The following is a 15,010-nucleotide window of genomic DNA, read 5'->3' as shown; positions in this document are numbered from 1 at the left end:
TTTAATAAATACTTTAATATCTCCTTTAAAGGGGTCATAATTATACCATGATAATAAGTTATTGGTTTTAAATTGTTGAACGAAATTTTCGTTACAATACTGCAGTTGTAAGTTCTAAGATCATGGACAGATTGAAGAGGATAAATATTGAGTTCAAGTGCCTTTGGAGACAATAATTGGTAATCTTAAATAATTTATAAAATGTACAATAATTTTAGTACAAACGATTGATATTTTTAATAAATACGTTTTTACAAAATTGTGCTTTATTTTCTTATGGTTATTTAAAATAGAACATCACACCATCTTTTTAAACTAAATTCAGTTACATCGTTACAAAACTCTCTTGTATTTGGACCTAATGGTTGTTAATAAAAAAAAAACCGAAAAAATATCCTCTCTATAACTGGACTGCACGGATAGCCGAGTGGTTGATGTCACCACGCTAAACCCACTGAGCGCGACTTGTCGCGGGTTCGAACCCGCATAGATCAAGCATTTGTGTGATCCGAGAATGCTTGTCCTTAGACTGGGTGTCTTTGTGCATGTGATTTGGATGTTTGTGAACCCCCCGCGACACAAGGATAAAATTTCTTAGTGCGGGAGTCCCGTTTAAAAAAGAAGCCATACTATTTGCGACAATTGTAATACTTCCTCTACAAAGTACACCGTGATACGAAATGTTTTAAGACTATATCTTTCTTCAAATATCTTATTTATCTATTCAGCTTAAGCACTTGAAAACTTGAAATATCAAAAACTCCACCGGCTATCGATTCCGTTACAGTCCACTCTTATCTTATGGCATTACACAAGAGAGGCGATTATCAGATACATGATATTTGGCTAGGTACACTTGAGGTGCAAGTGAGGGAAACACAGTTTTTTTTCAGTCTTTTGAAGCTACTAATAAATTTCGTTTTAGGTACACAAACGGTTAAACGTAAATTTCATTTTTATTTACCATAAGCACACAGCAGTTAAATTCAAACGCGTAAGTGAAATTAATTAGGCACTTGTATTGTATTATAGAAAAAAAAGCTACGGTATACCAAACCGAATGGACCTATTAGTATGTCGCCATAATATATAGATAAATTTTATGCATACAATTTTTTGTGCTATCTAAACTGAAATTTTAAAAAGGTATTTCACGTTTATAAAAATGTGGATCGCAGTGAGCATCACGTTGACGTTGAGATAAATATGTCACGATCAAAAAATAGATTTGGTATCAAAGTAAATATGGCAAGCAGTGTACAGATCTGCAATGTTATCTCGGGTGATGTTCTGTCCATACAGCGAATGAAAACCCAATCTCTTAGAAACTTAAATCAGATCAGTTAGCCGTAGTTCATCGACGTAAACGCATTTGCGTAATTTCGATGAGAAGTCCCAATAAATTGTGTCGGCGAAATGGGTGCTTATAATGTACTCGAGTGTTTGTTTATAATTACAATAGTGACAGTTTCAGCAAAACCTATAGACGTTAATGAAATATTAAGAATAGAAGATGTCGTGTTACCAGAAATTGTATCACAAGAAACGTTCGAAGTGGTTAATGCAACGAGAAATTCTACCAACTCTTTTATGAGAAACACCATTGGCGATGGAATGGCATACACTGACTTTAGAGTGGAGTTAACGCCTAATGTGGCGGATGGCACGTTTACTGGAAGACTTGAAGTAGATGTATTGGCTTTAACTACGGCTGCCAGAGATTCTGATGTGCTTTTTTATGTTGGTGACCTGGACATTAAGGAAGTCTTGTTTACATTCGGCCAAGGCACTCATCAGATGGCAGTAGCATCATTTGGGGTGAATGACGATGATATTTTAGAAATAGAACCTGGAGTTAATTCAAACCAATTCAGATTCTTTATTGAATATAGCGGAGATTTGCAACCGGCAGGCACTGGACTGTACGCAGGACGCTATGGAACTGAGTAAGTATACTTTTTTAATGTAACAATTAGAATATCAGCTAGGTACTATCCCAAGATCGTAAAACACATCGCGTGTTACGTTTGACAAATTTCGAACCTGATCAACGTCCTTATAGTATTTAATACAATTCAAAATGATTTATAAGCATAAGCCCAGGAGATGTTACTATTGTGGATATATAAATGCGATGATGTCCATTATTTTGCTTTTTTGTAAAATCAACCTAATTTTAAGTCTTTATAATCAGTATTGTCTTATGAAATCCTGCAAATGCATAAATTATTGGAAAGAAGTAACATATGCATCTCTTGCATTTACAAGTACCTTTAAATATTTTTATGACTCAGGCCGTTGGAAAAAAAGCAACGGAAATCTTTTAGCCGTCGAAGGCCAATTGTTATCATTTTCAACTATAGATAAAATGAAGAGATATCATGCATTTAAGATGCATGATACATAATCCATGCTGAACGTTTTATTCATTTTTACAAGTTGAGTTGATTTTTTATACAATCCGCACGCTTTAAGAAATTCAATCCTTGTGTCGCGCAAATCCTCCAGCGTTCGTGGTTCACACACATACTTGTCTTCGGGGTTGATAAAACCTGCGACACGTCGCGCACATTGAGTTTGGCTTGGTGATCTATACCAGACTTCAATTAATACAGTTCGTCGTTTTAATCCCTGTAAAATATAACGGTGTTAAAGCTTCCTTAGCTAAGCGACAAGCTTGCATGTGTCAGCGTTGATAAAAAGCTATACTGTCATCTTGAAGATGTACCTATCAGTATTATGATGAATCACGAAATAAGATAAGTCTTGTCATACAATGAAATGCTATGAAAACTAAAATTTATGTATGTAATCTTTGTAAGTTTGTGATCATTTTAAAAAGCGGATTGTTCATTACTGAAGGTCGTAAGTGGCTCAAAGTGTTTTAAATAAAAGCATTAAATTAGTATTGATGTTTAAGTCAGCTTAAAATGTGTGATAATAGTTTTGATTGACGATTATTATAAAAAAATTACATGGTTACTATCACAATACGAAACTGGATAAGCGCCGTTGGATAAATGAAGTTAGTTACCTTTAAATCAAATATTCGACCATTTTTTTAAGCTATGTGAATCATTAAGTTGGAAGTGATAACAGCATATAATTTGCTGACGCAAATCTCATACTTATTGTATCAAACAACGAAAATTTAAAGTTAAATGGCGATAATCCTGAACTATTAGAAATTTTATTGTATGTTATTTTTCGAACAAACGATTAAATTAATATAATTTAAATTAAATTACATATCAGTAACTATAAGAGGTGGCGGCAGGCCCTCCGGTGATTGATGATTAATTAAATAAGAAAAGCAGGAATCAAGTAATATTTTTTATTATAAATGTTTCTTCTTTAACAGTTGATCTGAAACTAGTGGTTTTAGGCACAGATGATGTATGTTATCGCTTAGATAAAAACCTCTTAAAAGTTTATCGATTTCATAAATATTTCGTGATAGTGTCAATCAAAAAACGTGAAACATTCCTGAGTGTTTGTTTCATTGTAACAAATACTCAGATAAAAATAGGTTATTTCCCTTTTTGTTCTTCAATTTAAAACCTTTTGATCTATGTCTAACTGCAAAATTACTTTTGGGTAGGAGGGGACGTATTAATTGTCTTTTTTTTTAATTGAAACGTGTGCAGGTTTGGTACATTCTGAAATTATTGCAATCAGGAAAACTTAACTTAGCCCAGTTAACTTTGCTTAGTTAAGTAATAACTTAGTTGTAGTTATTAGTTATGAAAAAATGGTGCTGCTGCAGAAGTGGGTCAGAGCTCATACCAAATAGGCATCTCTCTTCTTCAACTGCGATGATATAGCTTTAGAGGCGGCGGCCCTTTAACCTCAAATGCATAATTGTTTTCGTTAACTGAAATAAGTGAACAAATTAATAAATAAAATTAATAGATAAAAAACTTAAATGAAACCTATTTTCTTAAATCATAAAAGCAATACACGTTAGGATTTGCAACAAGTTAGTTACTCGATGCAATTTTCGAAGTGAGATTAAATAAAGATCAAATTGTCTAAAATTGTATTTCACTTCAAATTGAATCAGGAGTATGTTGTTTGCCACATTTTGGTTATTTTTTACGGCCTGTCAAAAGCTTTTTTTTATAGAACTGACAAAGTAGAAAATTTTCTGTTATCGATCCCTGACTTGTCTTACGTGTATTGTTAACTAAATATTGCCTAATAGTCACTGATGAAAAGTCACTTTGAAAGTTAGTTTAGTTTCAAATCCACTGAAAATAATTAGAAACTTATCGATATTGTATTTTCTACACATAAAAAAACGTAACCAGCAGAATAAAATTATAATCATCCTGTACATGAGTCGAAGAAAAATATCTCCCAATATGTTAAAATGCACAAACGCACGTACACGATAAATTCCAACAAGAATCAAATGCCGTCTTCATCTTTATCTGCTTAAACCTAGTTATGACATTATCGACAATCCTCTCCTATCTTATAAGATGCTATACGATTATAATTCCACATGTCTTCTATAACGACCCATTTTAACCAAGACGGTGCAGTGATACGACGCGACAGAAGAGATTGCGAGTAACATTAAAGCAAATAAATATGGCCTGGACTAGTTTTAAGTGGAAGTGCTTCTTTATCTCATGTTTAGTGATAGTTAACGTGTCTGCGAAATCGTTACCCTTAAACTCAGACCTCTTTCTTCGTACGTCTGAAACCGTATACAAAAGTGCTGTAAACTCGCTACTAACTGAAAATCAGGAAGACGTTGAGGAGGATTGTGACGATGCCTTAAAAACAAAAAATGAAGTAGACATGACAGCTGCTGCGACTGTAAACAAAGCTCGAGCTATCGCAATGAGAAACAATGTGAGACCTGGACAAGAAGCGACAGAATACGCTATTGACCTAACCTTCGATGGCAACTCGTTCAAAGGCCGAGCTATAATAGATGTTTTGGTATCACAAGCGACGAGAGAAAATGATTTGATATTCCATGCTAAAGATATCGTTATAAATAATGTAGAAGTCGCCTTGTTACCTGGAGCAGACCTAAAGAAAACGAAATTCAGTAAGTCTGGAGTCCAGTTGAAAATATCCCCTGATGTTCCTTTCACATCGTATAAGGTGATTATCGAGTTTAGTGGACAATTAGCGAAGCATGGACTCGGATTGTTTCGTGGGGAATACGATAACGAGTAAGCAGACTATTTTATTTACAGAAAATTTCATAAATTTCAGTAAGTTACATCAAATAAAGAAAACATAAGATAAGCCAAAATAGATAAAAAGAGTATCAATATAAACATGTCTGGTTTGACGTTTGCGTGATGTTTTCTAAAACGGTTTTGGGTTTGGATTAAAGTCTCGCGAAATTCATAGTAATAAGTTTGTGTTATTAACTAGGCATGGTTTCTGGCTATCTAAAGTTATATTGATAAATACTGCAAATAAATAAATAAATCTTAAAATACATAACCCAGAGTTGGTAATCACAATTATTCTGAATGTTGCTGTTGTATACTTAAGCACAAATCAAAACTAAAAGGTATTTTTTTTCTACATGCGTACGTGTGTGTAACTGAATTCCTCTTAAAGGGCTGCAGGTGGTGCTCTGTAAGGTTTTGATTCTCCAATTAGCCTGACAAAATTAAGTCAGATCAGCTAGTTTTGAGTAGAATACGTAATCTTGACACGCAAAATATCGATGAATGCTAATACGATGCTACAAAACTGCGATGCACGTTACAGCGAAAGACCGTGTCTGCGAAGCCACTACACTTGGAAGCACGTTACCGCGATAGATCTTCACTGCGATTCTAATGACCTTGGTTGCACGTGTTAATGATGTTAAATTAATTGGTACAGTACTATAAATGAAACAAATGATTCTTAGGGAAAAATGACTTCTCCTTTTTAGTACATTTATGTACATTTATTTTTTATACAGTAGGCATATACGGAACACTTTTTTTAGGCACATCTTTTCACGATTCTCCGGGACAAATTATTCAAAAAGTAATCCCTACGAATTATTTATTTCATTTATAGTTTTGTACCAATTAATTTAACATTATAAAAACGCAGTGAAGATCTATCGCGGTAACGTGCTTTCAAGTGTAGTAGCTTCGCAGACACGGTCTTTCGCTGTAACGTATTAGCATTCATCGATATTTTGTGTGTCGAGATTACGTATTATACTCGCTAGTTTTATTCTAAAATTGAGATTAGGAAAGTAACTCATCAAGTCCATTCAGATTCCATAAGGGGGTTGATAATATTTTTATTTTTCTCAGGCTCAATGGTTGTCAAACGTAAACTTTATAAAATGTCTTGATTTTTGTTTATTTATTTCCTTTTAAAACTTTTTTTTTTATAAAACAGTTTCATTCATCTTTTTACTGTTATTTCTTGACTCATTTTTGATTGTTTGTTTCAGGACATATGTAGGAATGAATCTTCACCCGATATACGCAAGACGAGTATTTCCCTGCATGGATGAACCTACACTAACGGCCAAATTTAAGTTTACCTTCAAAAATTTGAACTACCAACATATAGTATCAAATTCAGCCTTGGAGGATAATTCTGAGTGAGTAAAATGAAATAAGCAAGCAGGGTTCAGCAAAAAATAAAATTCAAATATAATTACGCTTGTTAATTCGAATTAATCAACACTTTTTGGATATGATCTTATATTATATTTTATTAAGCAACATTTTGTCTTAACAAAATTTTATTATTTCAGTGATACATTCAGAACTTTGGAATCACCTCCACACCTGTGGGGCATGGTGGCACATAACCTTGCCATTATCAACACACCAATACAGAATGCACCATTATTTGCTAGACCAGGTCTTACTGGGCAAATGTCACAACCGTCAGTAGCCATCAACTCCTACTACAACTTCTTAAACGCTTGGACTAACAGATCGTTCGTCGATATAATAGCAGATCAAAATGGCAACATGAATATTTTGGCATTACCTGACGTCTCCAAGGATTGGAACTCTCTGTCGACTGTTGGCATTTGGTTCGTACTTGAATATTTTATTACTTAGTTGCGACCTAATCAAACTTGCTCTCTTCAAATTACATCGCTATGTCGATCCGTGACATTGATATTTTATGATTTTGATACACTATAGTATTTCGTATCCACAGGGTAAAACGGTACCTTATAATTGAGGCGCCACTATCTGACCTACCGTCACTTTGTCACCGGGCGGTTATGAACCGTTATGGCTAAATACCTAAGTACCAAAGTAATATTGCATCACAATATTACTCTTTTACAGGAACCATACATTATGATGACAGAAGACTGTTCCATTAGACAGAGAAGCTTAGCGTTCCCAAAGATAGCGGAGGCGATGGCCAGGCAATGGTTTGGAGGGGTCATATATCCCCGGAACTGGGCTCATGAGTGGGTTTTGTCCGGTCTAGCGACTTACGCCGGCTGGGAAGCCTACAAAGAGGTAATTTAAATAAACTTCAAACCTGAGAGAATATCACCATCATCATCAGTTATTGAAATAAGCTTACCTGCTGGTTTGGAGGAGCTACTTCTAAATTTACAACGTAACTTGATATTTCAGTTCCAATCAGATGGCACGAGCACCGTTGTGTCAGTCCTGGACGCTCACACACTATTCGTGACTGAAATCATTCAGGAGAGTCTGCTCCTCGACGCGTACAGTTCAGCGCGGATATTAGAACCAGCGAACATATTTAATGAAGATGTCATCAGGGATCACATACATGGGCTCTTGAAGTACAAGGCCCCTGCTATACTAAGGATGTTCAGACTCTTATTGGGGGACGCAGATAATGACTTTGTACATTTAGGTGCGAGAGCAAGATTGAACACTGGGTAAGTTTTGTCACCGTTTTAGCAATTATTTTCCCACTGTCATGAATGAGCAATCGAGAGTCCCGTTTTTGTCATTCTATTTATCGTACGTATTCCTCATCTAGTTGTTTTGTGGCGCCTGATAGGGGCCAGTGTTCCTAATAGCTTTTGGTTCACCGTTTGAGTTGATCAGCTCGACTTTGCAGACTCCAATAATTCAGTTCTTTTTTAATTCATACCTAATACGTTACCTAGATCCAGTATGTCAAATATATCAGTATTGCGTATAAGCAGCATTCACAAGCAGTGTGATCAATAAACTTAAGAATGACGGTATGATAAGTTATGATAAATTTGATATAGACATAACAGTTGACAAGCGATAAAATTTGTTTACGGGAATAACTGACTTTGGATGACATGAAAAAGGAAAATACGTACGTTTCCTTATACGTGGGATTATTCAGATGAAATGTGCATGATAATTTTGGTATAACAATGAAACCTAGTAGAAACAATAAATTTCATTATTTTTCCGCAGAGCTTTCCAGCCAATTGACAGCGATGATTTCATAGACTCCATGAACAGTTACTGGCTGGCAGCCGGAGGTAACGATCATGAATATATAAAGGACACGCTCACTCCATGGATTAAAAACAATGGATACCCTGTATTGAACGTTTTACTGCGAAGAGGAGGAGTATTTGTATCACAGGTAGGTAAAAATCAAATCACTTGGTATAAGTTCTCATTATTGAATATAGATCTCGGAAAAATAAATCGTGCCCATTTAAGCTAAGAAGTAAAAATATCTAAGTGGAGTAAAAATGGAATTAAAAATTACCATTTACCTAAATAAAGGCTTACAATCTAAAACAAGGCAAATAAGTACATTTGTTTTGATCCCTTTTTCTCTGCAGGAACGATTCGGATTTGCAAGCCAGACGCCTGTCAGCTATGATATACCGATCACATTTACCACAAGCGTAAACCCTAATTTCGTAGACACTATGTACCCATCTGGTACTTTGGGTGGCACTGACACTATAGACATGGATCTAGATGAGGAAGATTGGGTTCTCTTCAATATACAGGGTCAAGGTGAGTTCTCTTACAATTTGGATTCAATTCCAAGAGCTTAAGGATTCAAATGCTTAGATAAAAAGTAGACAAAGATGGCACCTACTGATAATGACGTCATAAAACTTTGTTTCATACTTTTCAGGTTACTATAGAGTGAACTATGATCCTGAACTTTGGGAAACACTCACTGAAGTTCTAGACGATCCAGATCAAAGGGAAGACATTCATCCACTTAACCGCGGAACAGTAAGTTTCATTTTATTACTTACACGGTTTTATACAGTCACTCTAATTTTGAAAATCGTATTTGTTGTCACCGACGTTAGCACTAAAAATGGTCTGTTTGAAAAAAATGGACAAAAATGGTCTGCTTAGACTATTAGCTCTTAAAACAGGATGCCGTAAAAGATAGTAAACGTATGAGTTGTGAAGCGTCTTACTTTAGTGACAGAAGTACTTTAAGAATTCTCCTTATCAATTCTTATTACTTTATTTAAATCCAACTTGTTCATGTTAATAATCTTATTATTATTTTGTTTTTCCAGCTGGTAGACGATGCTCTTAATCTGGCTAGAGGCCGACGTCTGACCTACGAAATTGCTTTCAATCTTGTATTGACTATGCAACATGAAACCAACTACCCAGCGTGGAAGGCTTTCGTTAGAAATATGGAATTCCTCAGAAAACGACTAGTAGCCATGGTGACTGAAGATGAGATTTAGATCCTGATATATATTTGGTACGTTGAAAAATACTCAAGTAATTCATAGGAATGCTGCCCATTTAAAATGGGATAGGCAGGCCACGTTTGTCGCTTGCCCGATAACTCCTGGCCAAAGTCTGTACCCTCTTGGTCCCATCAAACATAAAACGGCGACGAGGACGGCCTCGAATGAGATGGCGCGACGAACTGGATGCGTACCACAAACAGTGGATGGCAAAAGCAATAGACCGGACAGAGTGGAAGAATCTAAGGGAGGCCTTTGCCCTGCAGTGGGAAAGTAATGACTGAAAAAAAAATCATAGGTCATTTTTTGCTCACTTTAGGTATTCGGCAGGAAAAAAGTATTAGTATCAAATATATATTATCTTTTGCCAAGCAATGCCGATCACCAAAAATTCAAAATAAAATATCTTCTGCAAAGTTAACGTGCATTCTGTTTTCAGCGAATGGTCCGACGAACAATCGGCGCTGTCGAAAATGAGCTCGGATTCAGTCCTAAATTGAGCCTCTCAGAACCAGTGATGGACTCGCTCACTCGAGGCCTAGTTATGGAGCATGCCTGCAAGGCCAACTACCAGCCTTGTATTGCAGCCGCCGTTGACATGTTCTACGATTCTGACAACAATGTGTAAGCATAAAATATCTGGATGATTTTAATAATGAATTTATAACTTTCTGGCTGCACGATAGCCTTGTGGTTTGATCCCTGCGTAGGACAAGCGTTTGTGTGATCCACGAATGTTTGTCCAGAGTCTTTTTTGCAGATGTATAATTTATTTCCTGAACAGAAAGTTTTATTTTGATTTTAGGAACACTGCTATCCCTCACGACATCCGACCGGGCGGTGTACTGTACTATGGTCAAAGAAGCCGGTCAAGAAGCAATCGATGCGCTCGTAAAACATCTGGAAACCGACATCAGTCAATACGAGCGAGTTGTTATATTGGAATCTCTTGCTTGCTCGCGGACGGTGACTATGTTAATAGGTAATTATTTTAATAATACCTACCAAGACTTTATTAAGCAATCAAGTGCCTGAACCAAGACGTTTGCACCAGGTCCAAGATCTTCTGGAAATGCCTTCTTTTTTCTAAAAAGGAAAATTATTGGAAGAATATACAGTCCAAGGAAGAATATTTTTTAAGTCTGTCTATCTATATTACAAAAAAAAATATTCTGATACGAATCATGTTGCTTACTCCTAATTAACCTAAAATCATATCAGGGTCTATTACCAAGGTACTAAATTAAAAACATAATTTCAGGTTACTCGAAGAAACTATAGCAGCTAACAGTCCTTACCTAACCGAGGAGCGAGTGAAGATCTTTATAGCAGTAGCAGAGAGCAGTTATGAAAACGCTCGGATTGCCCTTGAGTTCATATCCAGAAGGACCAATGAAATCAGGAATATGTGAGTTTATTTTATCGTATCGCGGAATGACAGAAATTTGAAACGTGGGAATCGTAAATAGTAAGGATTTCATATCTAGGAGATAAGTGGATGAAGCAACAAGCAATTCCAGGAGGAGCAATTATGGGCATGTGTATCAGGCTAAATTATTGCCTATGCATATCAGAATTATCAGAAAATTACATATTAAAACAGTTGCTGGAATTTAGACCTCCAACTATGTGCATAATAATTCAATCTTTGAAACCCTAGTTCACATAAATACTTAGACCTTTGTTTAGTCCTAGCTACCGCATTAGGTTAAGTAACCTGTAATGGTAGATTAGTGTGATAATAAAATAAATGAACAAATAAATTTTAATCGCAGGCGGCTTAATAATCATAGTTTATTTTTGTTATGAGTTTCATTCTAAACTAATTATTAATTTCAGGTACGGTGGAGCTGCAAAGCTTGAAGAAGTAATATTTGTTCTAGCAGACAATATGGCTAATGCCGACTTAAGTACAGATGTGAGTATTCTACATTTCTATTTTACTGTTCTGACTGCTTCAATATAATACTGACAAGAAGGTGCTGCTAGGCTACCTAAAATCATCCTTCGATCTCTGCTGCAGCAAGTATCCACACAGGATGCGCTTCAAGATATAAGACACATTAACATCTGAGACTTTTTTGCAATATTTAAAGATCTTGGTTTACCGTAACAATGACGGTCGGGTGTGGAGAGTTTATCTCATAGCCATTTTTTTCCCCCAGTTCCGTGTGTGGATCCAATCCCAGAACAACAACTTGGACGGGTCCGCAGGACGCGGCGGACCGCGCGCTGCTGCAGGTGAGCACTAACCTGGTGTGGGACGCCGCAGAGCCTCAACGAGGTCTACGAATGGATCGATGAGAACCACGCGCCTACCCTCATGCTGAGGCTTCGCTGCTCTCATACTATCACTCATGGTCACTTTCTTTAACCATTAGCTCAATAATCAGGACTAAATTTTAAGATGTTCCAAAAGTATACTTTGTACCTCAAATTGATAGGGGATAGCATGAGTCTTAACGGCGATTTTGAAATTGAGTGAGGTTTGGCTCTAACAGCTTAAAATTAAGTTTCGGTTTTAGGCTAGTTGATATGGGAATCTGTTGCTAATTATGGAAAGGTTAACATTTTGTAAGCAGACGTTTTTAGTTCCAATGATTACAGTCGAGAAGAAGACAGGGTGAAACTAGGATATTTAGAAATTTTACTTGGGTACTTCTAAAATCTTGTTTGATATAAGTTTTGAATAATAATTAAGAGGAATAAAAGATATAACTAATTATAAACAGATTTCCATATCTTACGCTAACGATTATTTTATAAATTTAAATTTAGAATTAAGTCGATCGAATCGAGTTAAGTTATTCAAATTAGTTTTTAATTAAACTTATAAATAAGTTAATATTTATAGGAATTGAATTTATAGAAGTAGAAAATAATTATTTTTAATATACTTTACAATACGACCTAAAAAATAGTATTTAATCACATAATAATATATTGTAGGTACTACTAGGTACTTAAGTGACTTATACATTTTTAAAGATTAGTTTTAGTTTTTAATTTTATAAAATTGCACAAAGTAGATAGTAGATAAGTGAATATGAATTTGTGTAAGAAGAAGGAAACTCAATGTTATCAATTGATAACATTTGACGTTTTGAGTGGTTTTATCCGAATATTTTCAAAAACGGCAGCGGAATTACCCAACGAAAGCTCTTACTATCACGTAATTTGCAAAGACACTCCAACACAGTTTTTTGCGACATCACTATCAAAGCGCAAATTTGTCTTTGTTTAAAGATTGAACAAAGACAAATTGACTGATTGGTTGATTGTGATAGCGTTATCTAAAAATGTGCTATTGCATTGTTTTGTTCTTACGCGTTAGGTAAGAGCTTTCGTTGGGTAATTCCGCTGCCGTTTTTGAAAATATTCGGATAAAACCACTCAAACGTCAAATGTTATCAATTGATAACATTGAGTTTCCTTCTTCTTACACAATTCATATTCACTTATCTACTATCTACTTTGTGCAATTTTATAAAATTAAAAACTAAAACTAATCTTTAAAAATGTATAAGTCACTTAAGTACCTAGTAGTACCTACAATATATTATTATGTGATTAAATACTATTTTTTAGGTCGTATTGTAAAGTATATTAAAAATAATTATTTTCTACTTCTATAAATTCAATTCCTATAAATATTAACTTATTTATAAGTTTAATTAAAAACTAATTTGAATAACTTAACTCGATTCGATCGACTTAATTCTAAATTTAAATTTATAAAATAATCGTTAGCGTAAGATATGGAAATCTGTTTATAATTAGTTATATCTTTTATTCCTCTTAATTATTATTCAAAACTTATATCAAACAAGATTTTAGAAGTACCCAAGTAAATTTCTAAATATCCTAGTTTCACCCTGTCTTCTTCTCGACTGTAATCATTGGAACTAAAAACGTCTGCTTACAAAATGTTAACCTTTCCATAATTAGCAACAGATTCCCATATCAACTAGCCTAAAACCGAAACTTAATTTTAAGCTGTTAAGAGCCAAACCTCACTCAATTCAAATCGCCGTTAAGACTCATGCTATCCCCTATCAATTTGAGGTACAAAGTATACTTTTGGAACATCTTAAATTTAGTCCTGATTATTGAGCTAATGGTTAAGAAAGTGGACCATGAGTGATAGTATGAGAGCAGCGAAGCTCAGCATGAGGGTAGGCGCGTGGTTCTCATCGATCCCATTCGTAGACCTCGTTGAGGCTCTGCGCGTCCCACACCAGGTTAGTGCTCACCTGCAGCAGCGCGCGGTCCGCCGCGTCCTGCGACCCGTCCAAGTTGTTGTTCTGGGATTGGATCCACACACGGAACTGGGGAAAAAAATGGCTATGAGATAAACTCTCCACACCCGACCGTCATTGTTACGGTAAACCAAGATCTTTAAATATTGCAAAAAAGTCTCAGATGTTAATGTGTCTTATATCTTGAAGCGCATCCTGTGTGGATACTTGCTGCAGCAGAGATCGAAGGATGATTTTAGGTAGCCTAGCAGCACCTTCTTGTCAGTATTATATTGAAGCAGTCAGAACAGTAAAATAGAAATGTAGAATACTCACATCTGTACTTAAGTCGGCATTAGCCATATTGTCTGCTAGAACAAATATTACTTCTTCAAGCTTTGCAGCTCCACCGTACCTGAAATTAATAATTAGTTTAGAATGAAACTCATAACAAAAATAAACTATGATTATTAAGCCCGCCTGCGATTAAAATTTATTTGTTCATTTATTTTATTATCACACTAATCTACCATTACAGGTTACTTAACCTAATGCGGTAGCTAGGACTAAACAAAGGTCTAAGTATTTATGTGAACTAGGGTTTCAAAGATTGAATTATTATGCACATAGTTGGAGGTCTAAATTCCAGCAACTGTTTTAATATGTAATTTTCTGATAATTCTGATATGCATAGGCAATAATTTAGCCTGATACACATGCCCATAATTGCTCCTCCTGGAATTGCTTGTTGCTTCATCCACTTATCTCCTAGATATGAAATCCTTACTATTTACGATTCCCACGTTTCAAATTTCTGTCATTCCGCGATACGATAAAATAAACTCACATATTCCTGATTTCATTGGTCCTTCTGGATATGAACTCAAGGGCAATCCGAGCGTTTTCATAACTGCTCTCTGCTACTGCTATAAAGATCTTCACTCGCTCCTCGTTAGGTAAGGACTGTTAGCTGCTATAGTTTTCTTCGAGTAACCTGAAATTATGTTTTTAATTTAGTACCTTGGTAATAGACCCTGATATGATTTTAGGTTAATTAGGAGTAAGCAACATGATTCGTATCAGAATATTTTTTTTTGTAATATAGATAGAC

The 15,010-nt window shown here is 35.4% G+C and overlaps 2 protein-coding genes and 1 long non-coding RNA gene across 4 annotated transcripts; 2 read left to right on the top strand and 1 right to left on the bottom strand.

The window, feature by feature from the left end:
- The first annotated feature begins 1,328 nt into the window (after positions 1-1,328).
- Positions 1,329-9,666, top strand: LOC113500481 (membrane alanyl aminopeptidase-like). Of its 2 annotated transcripts, none has more exons than XM_026881302.1 (9): positions 1,329-1,946; positions 6,434-6,586; positions 6,743-7,031; positions 7,296-7,475; positions 7,596-7,870; positions 8,391-8,565; positions 8,771-8,951; positions 9,076-9,179; positions 9,479-9,666. In XM_026881302.1, the coding sequence occupies exons 1-9, from the start codon at positions 1,417-1,419 to the stop codon at positions 9,653-9,655; spliced, it is 2,064 nt and encodes a 687-aa protein (XP_026737103.1). In that variant the 5' UTR covers positions 1,329-1,416; the 3' UTR covers positions 9,656-9,666. The 2 variants fall into 2 exon arrangements, with proteins under 2 accessions (XP_026737103.1, XP_026737102.1); XM_026881301.1 differs by lacking the exon at positions 1,329-1,946 and adding an exon at positions 4,511-5,192.
- Positions 9,652-11,913, top strand: LOC113500830. Its single transcript, XM_026881725.1, has 6 exons — positions 9,652-9,672; positions 10,101-10,285; positions 10,467-10,643; positions 10,923-11,069; positions 11,501-11,579; positions 11,827-11,913. The coding sequence occupies exons 2-6, from the start codon at positions 10,104-10,106 to the stop codon at positions 11,911-11,913; spliced, it is 672 nt and encodes a 223-aa protein (XP_026737526.1). The 5' UTR covers positions 9,652-9,672; positions 10,101-10,103.
- Positions 11,914-13,904: 1,991 nt separating this feature from the next.
- LOC113500482 lies at positions 13,905-14,868 on the bottom strand. Its single transcript, XR_003401207.1, has 3 exons — positions 14,747-14,868; positions 14,236-14,314; positions 13,905-13,989 (listed from the first exon to the last, which is right to left on the bottom strand). It is a non-coding gene; the product is annotated as an uncharacterized LOC113500482 (long non-coding RNA).
- Positions 14,869-15,010: the final 142 nt, after the last annotated feature.

Source organism: Trichoplusia ni, chromosome 14 (assembly GCF_003590095.1).
Source record: "Trichoplusia ni isolate ovarian cell line Hi5 chromosome 14, tn1, whole genome shotgun sequence".
NCBI lineage: Eukaryota > Metazoa > Arthropoda > Insecta > Lepidoptera > Noctuidae > Trichoplusia > Trichoplusia ni.
The sequence above is the reverse complement of the archived record's forward strand: the minus strand, read 5'-3'. Positions and strand labels throughout refer to the sequence as shown.

Coding starts and splice junctions, on each gene's coding strand:
- LOC113500481 (XM_026881301.1), top strand. CDS start 4,597: ATGGCCTGGACTAGTTTTAAGTGGAAGTGCTTCTTTATCTCATGTTTA. Junction 7,871..8,390: donor AGAGCAAGATTGAACACTGG/GTAAGTTTTGTC, acceptor ATTTTTCCGCAG/AGCTTTCCAGCCAATTGACA. Junction 8,566..8,770: donor GAGGAGTATTTGTATCACAG/GTAGGTAAAAAT, acceptor TTTTCTCTGCAG/GAACGATTCGGATTTGCAAG.
- LOC113500830 (XM_026881725.1), top strand. CDS start 10,104: ATGGTCCGACGAACAATCGGCGCTGTCGAAAATGAGCTCGGATTCAGT. Junction 10,644..10,922: donor GACGGTGACTATGTTAATAG/GTAATTATTTTA, acceptor ACATAATTTCAG/GTTACTCGAAGAAACTATAG. Junction 11,580..11,826: donor ATGCCGACTTAAGTACAGAT/GTGAGTATTCTA, acceptor TTTTTCCCCCAG/TTCCGTGTGTGGATCCAATC.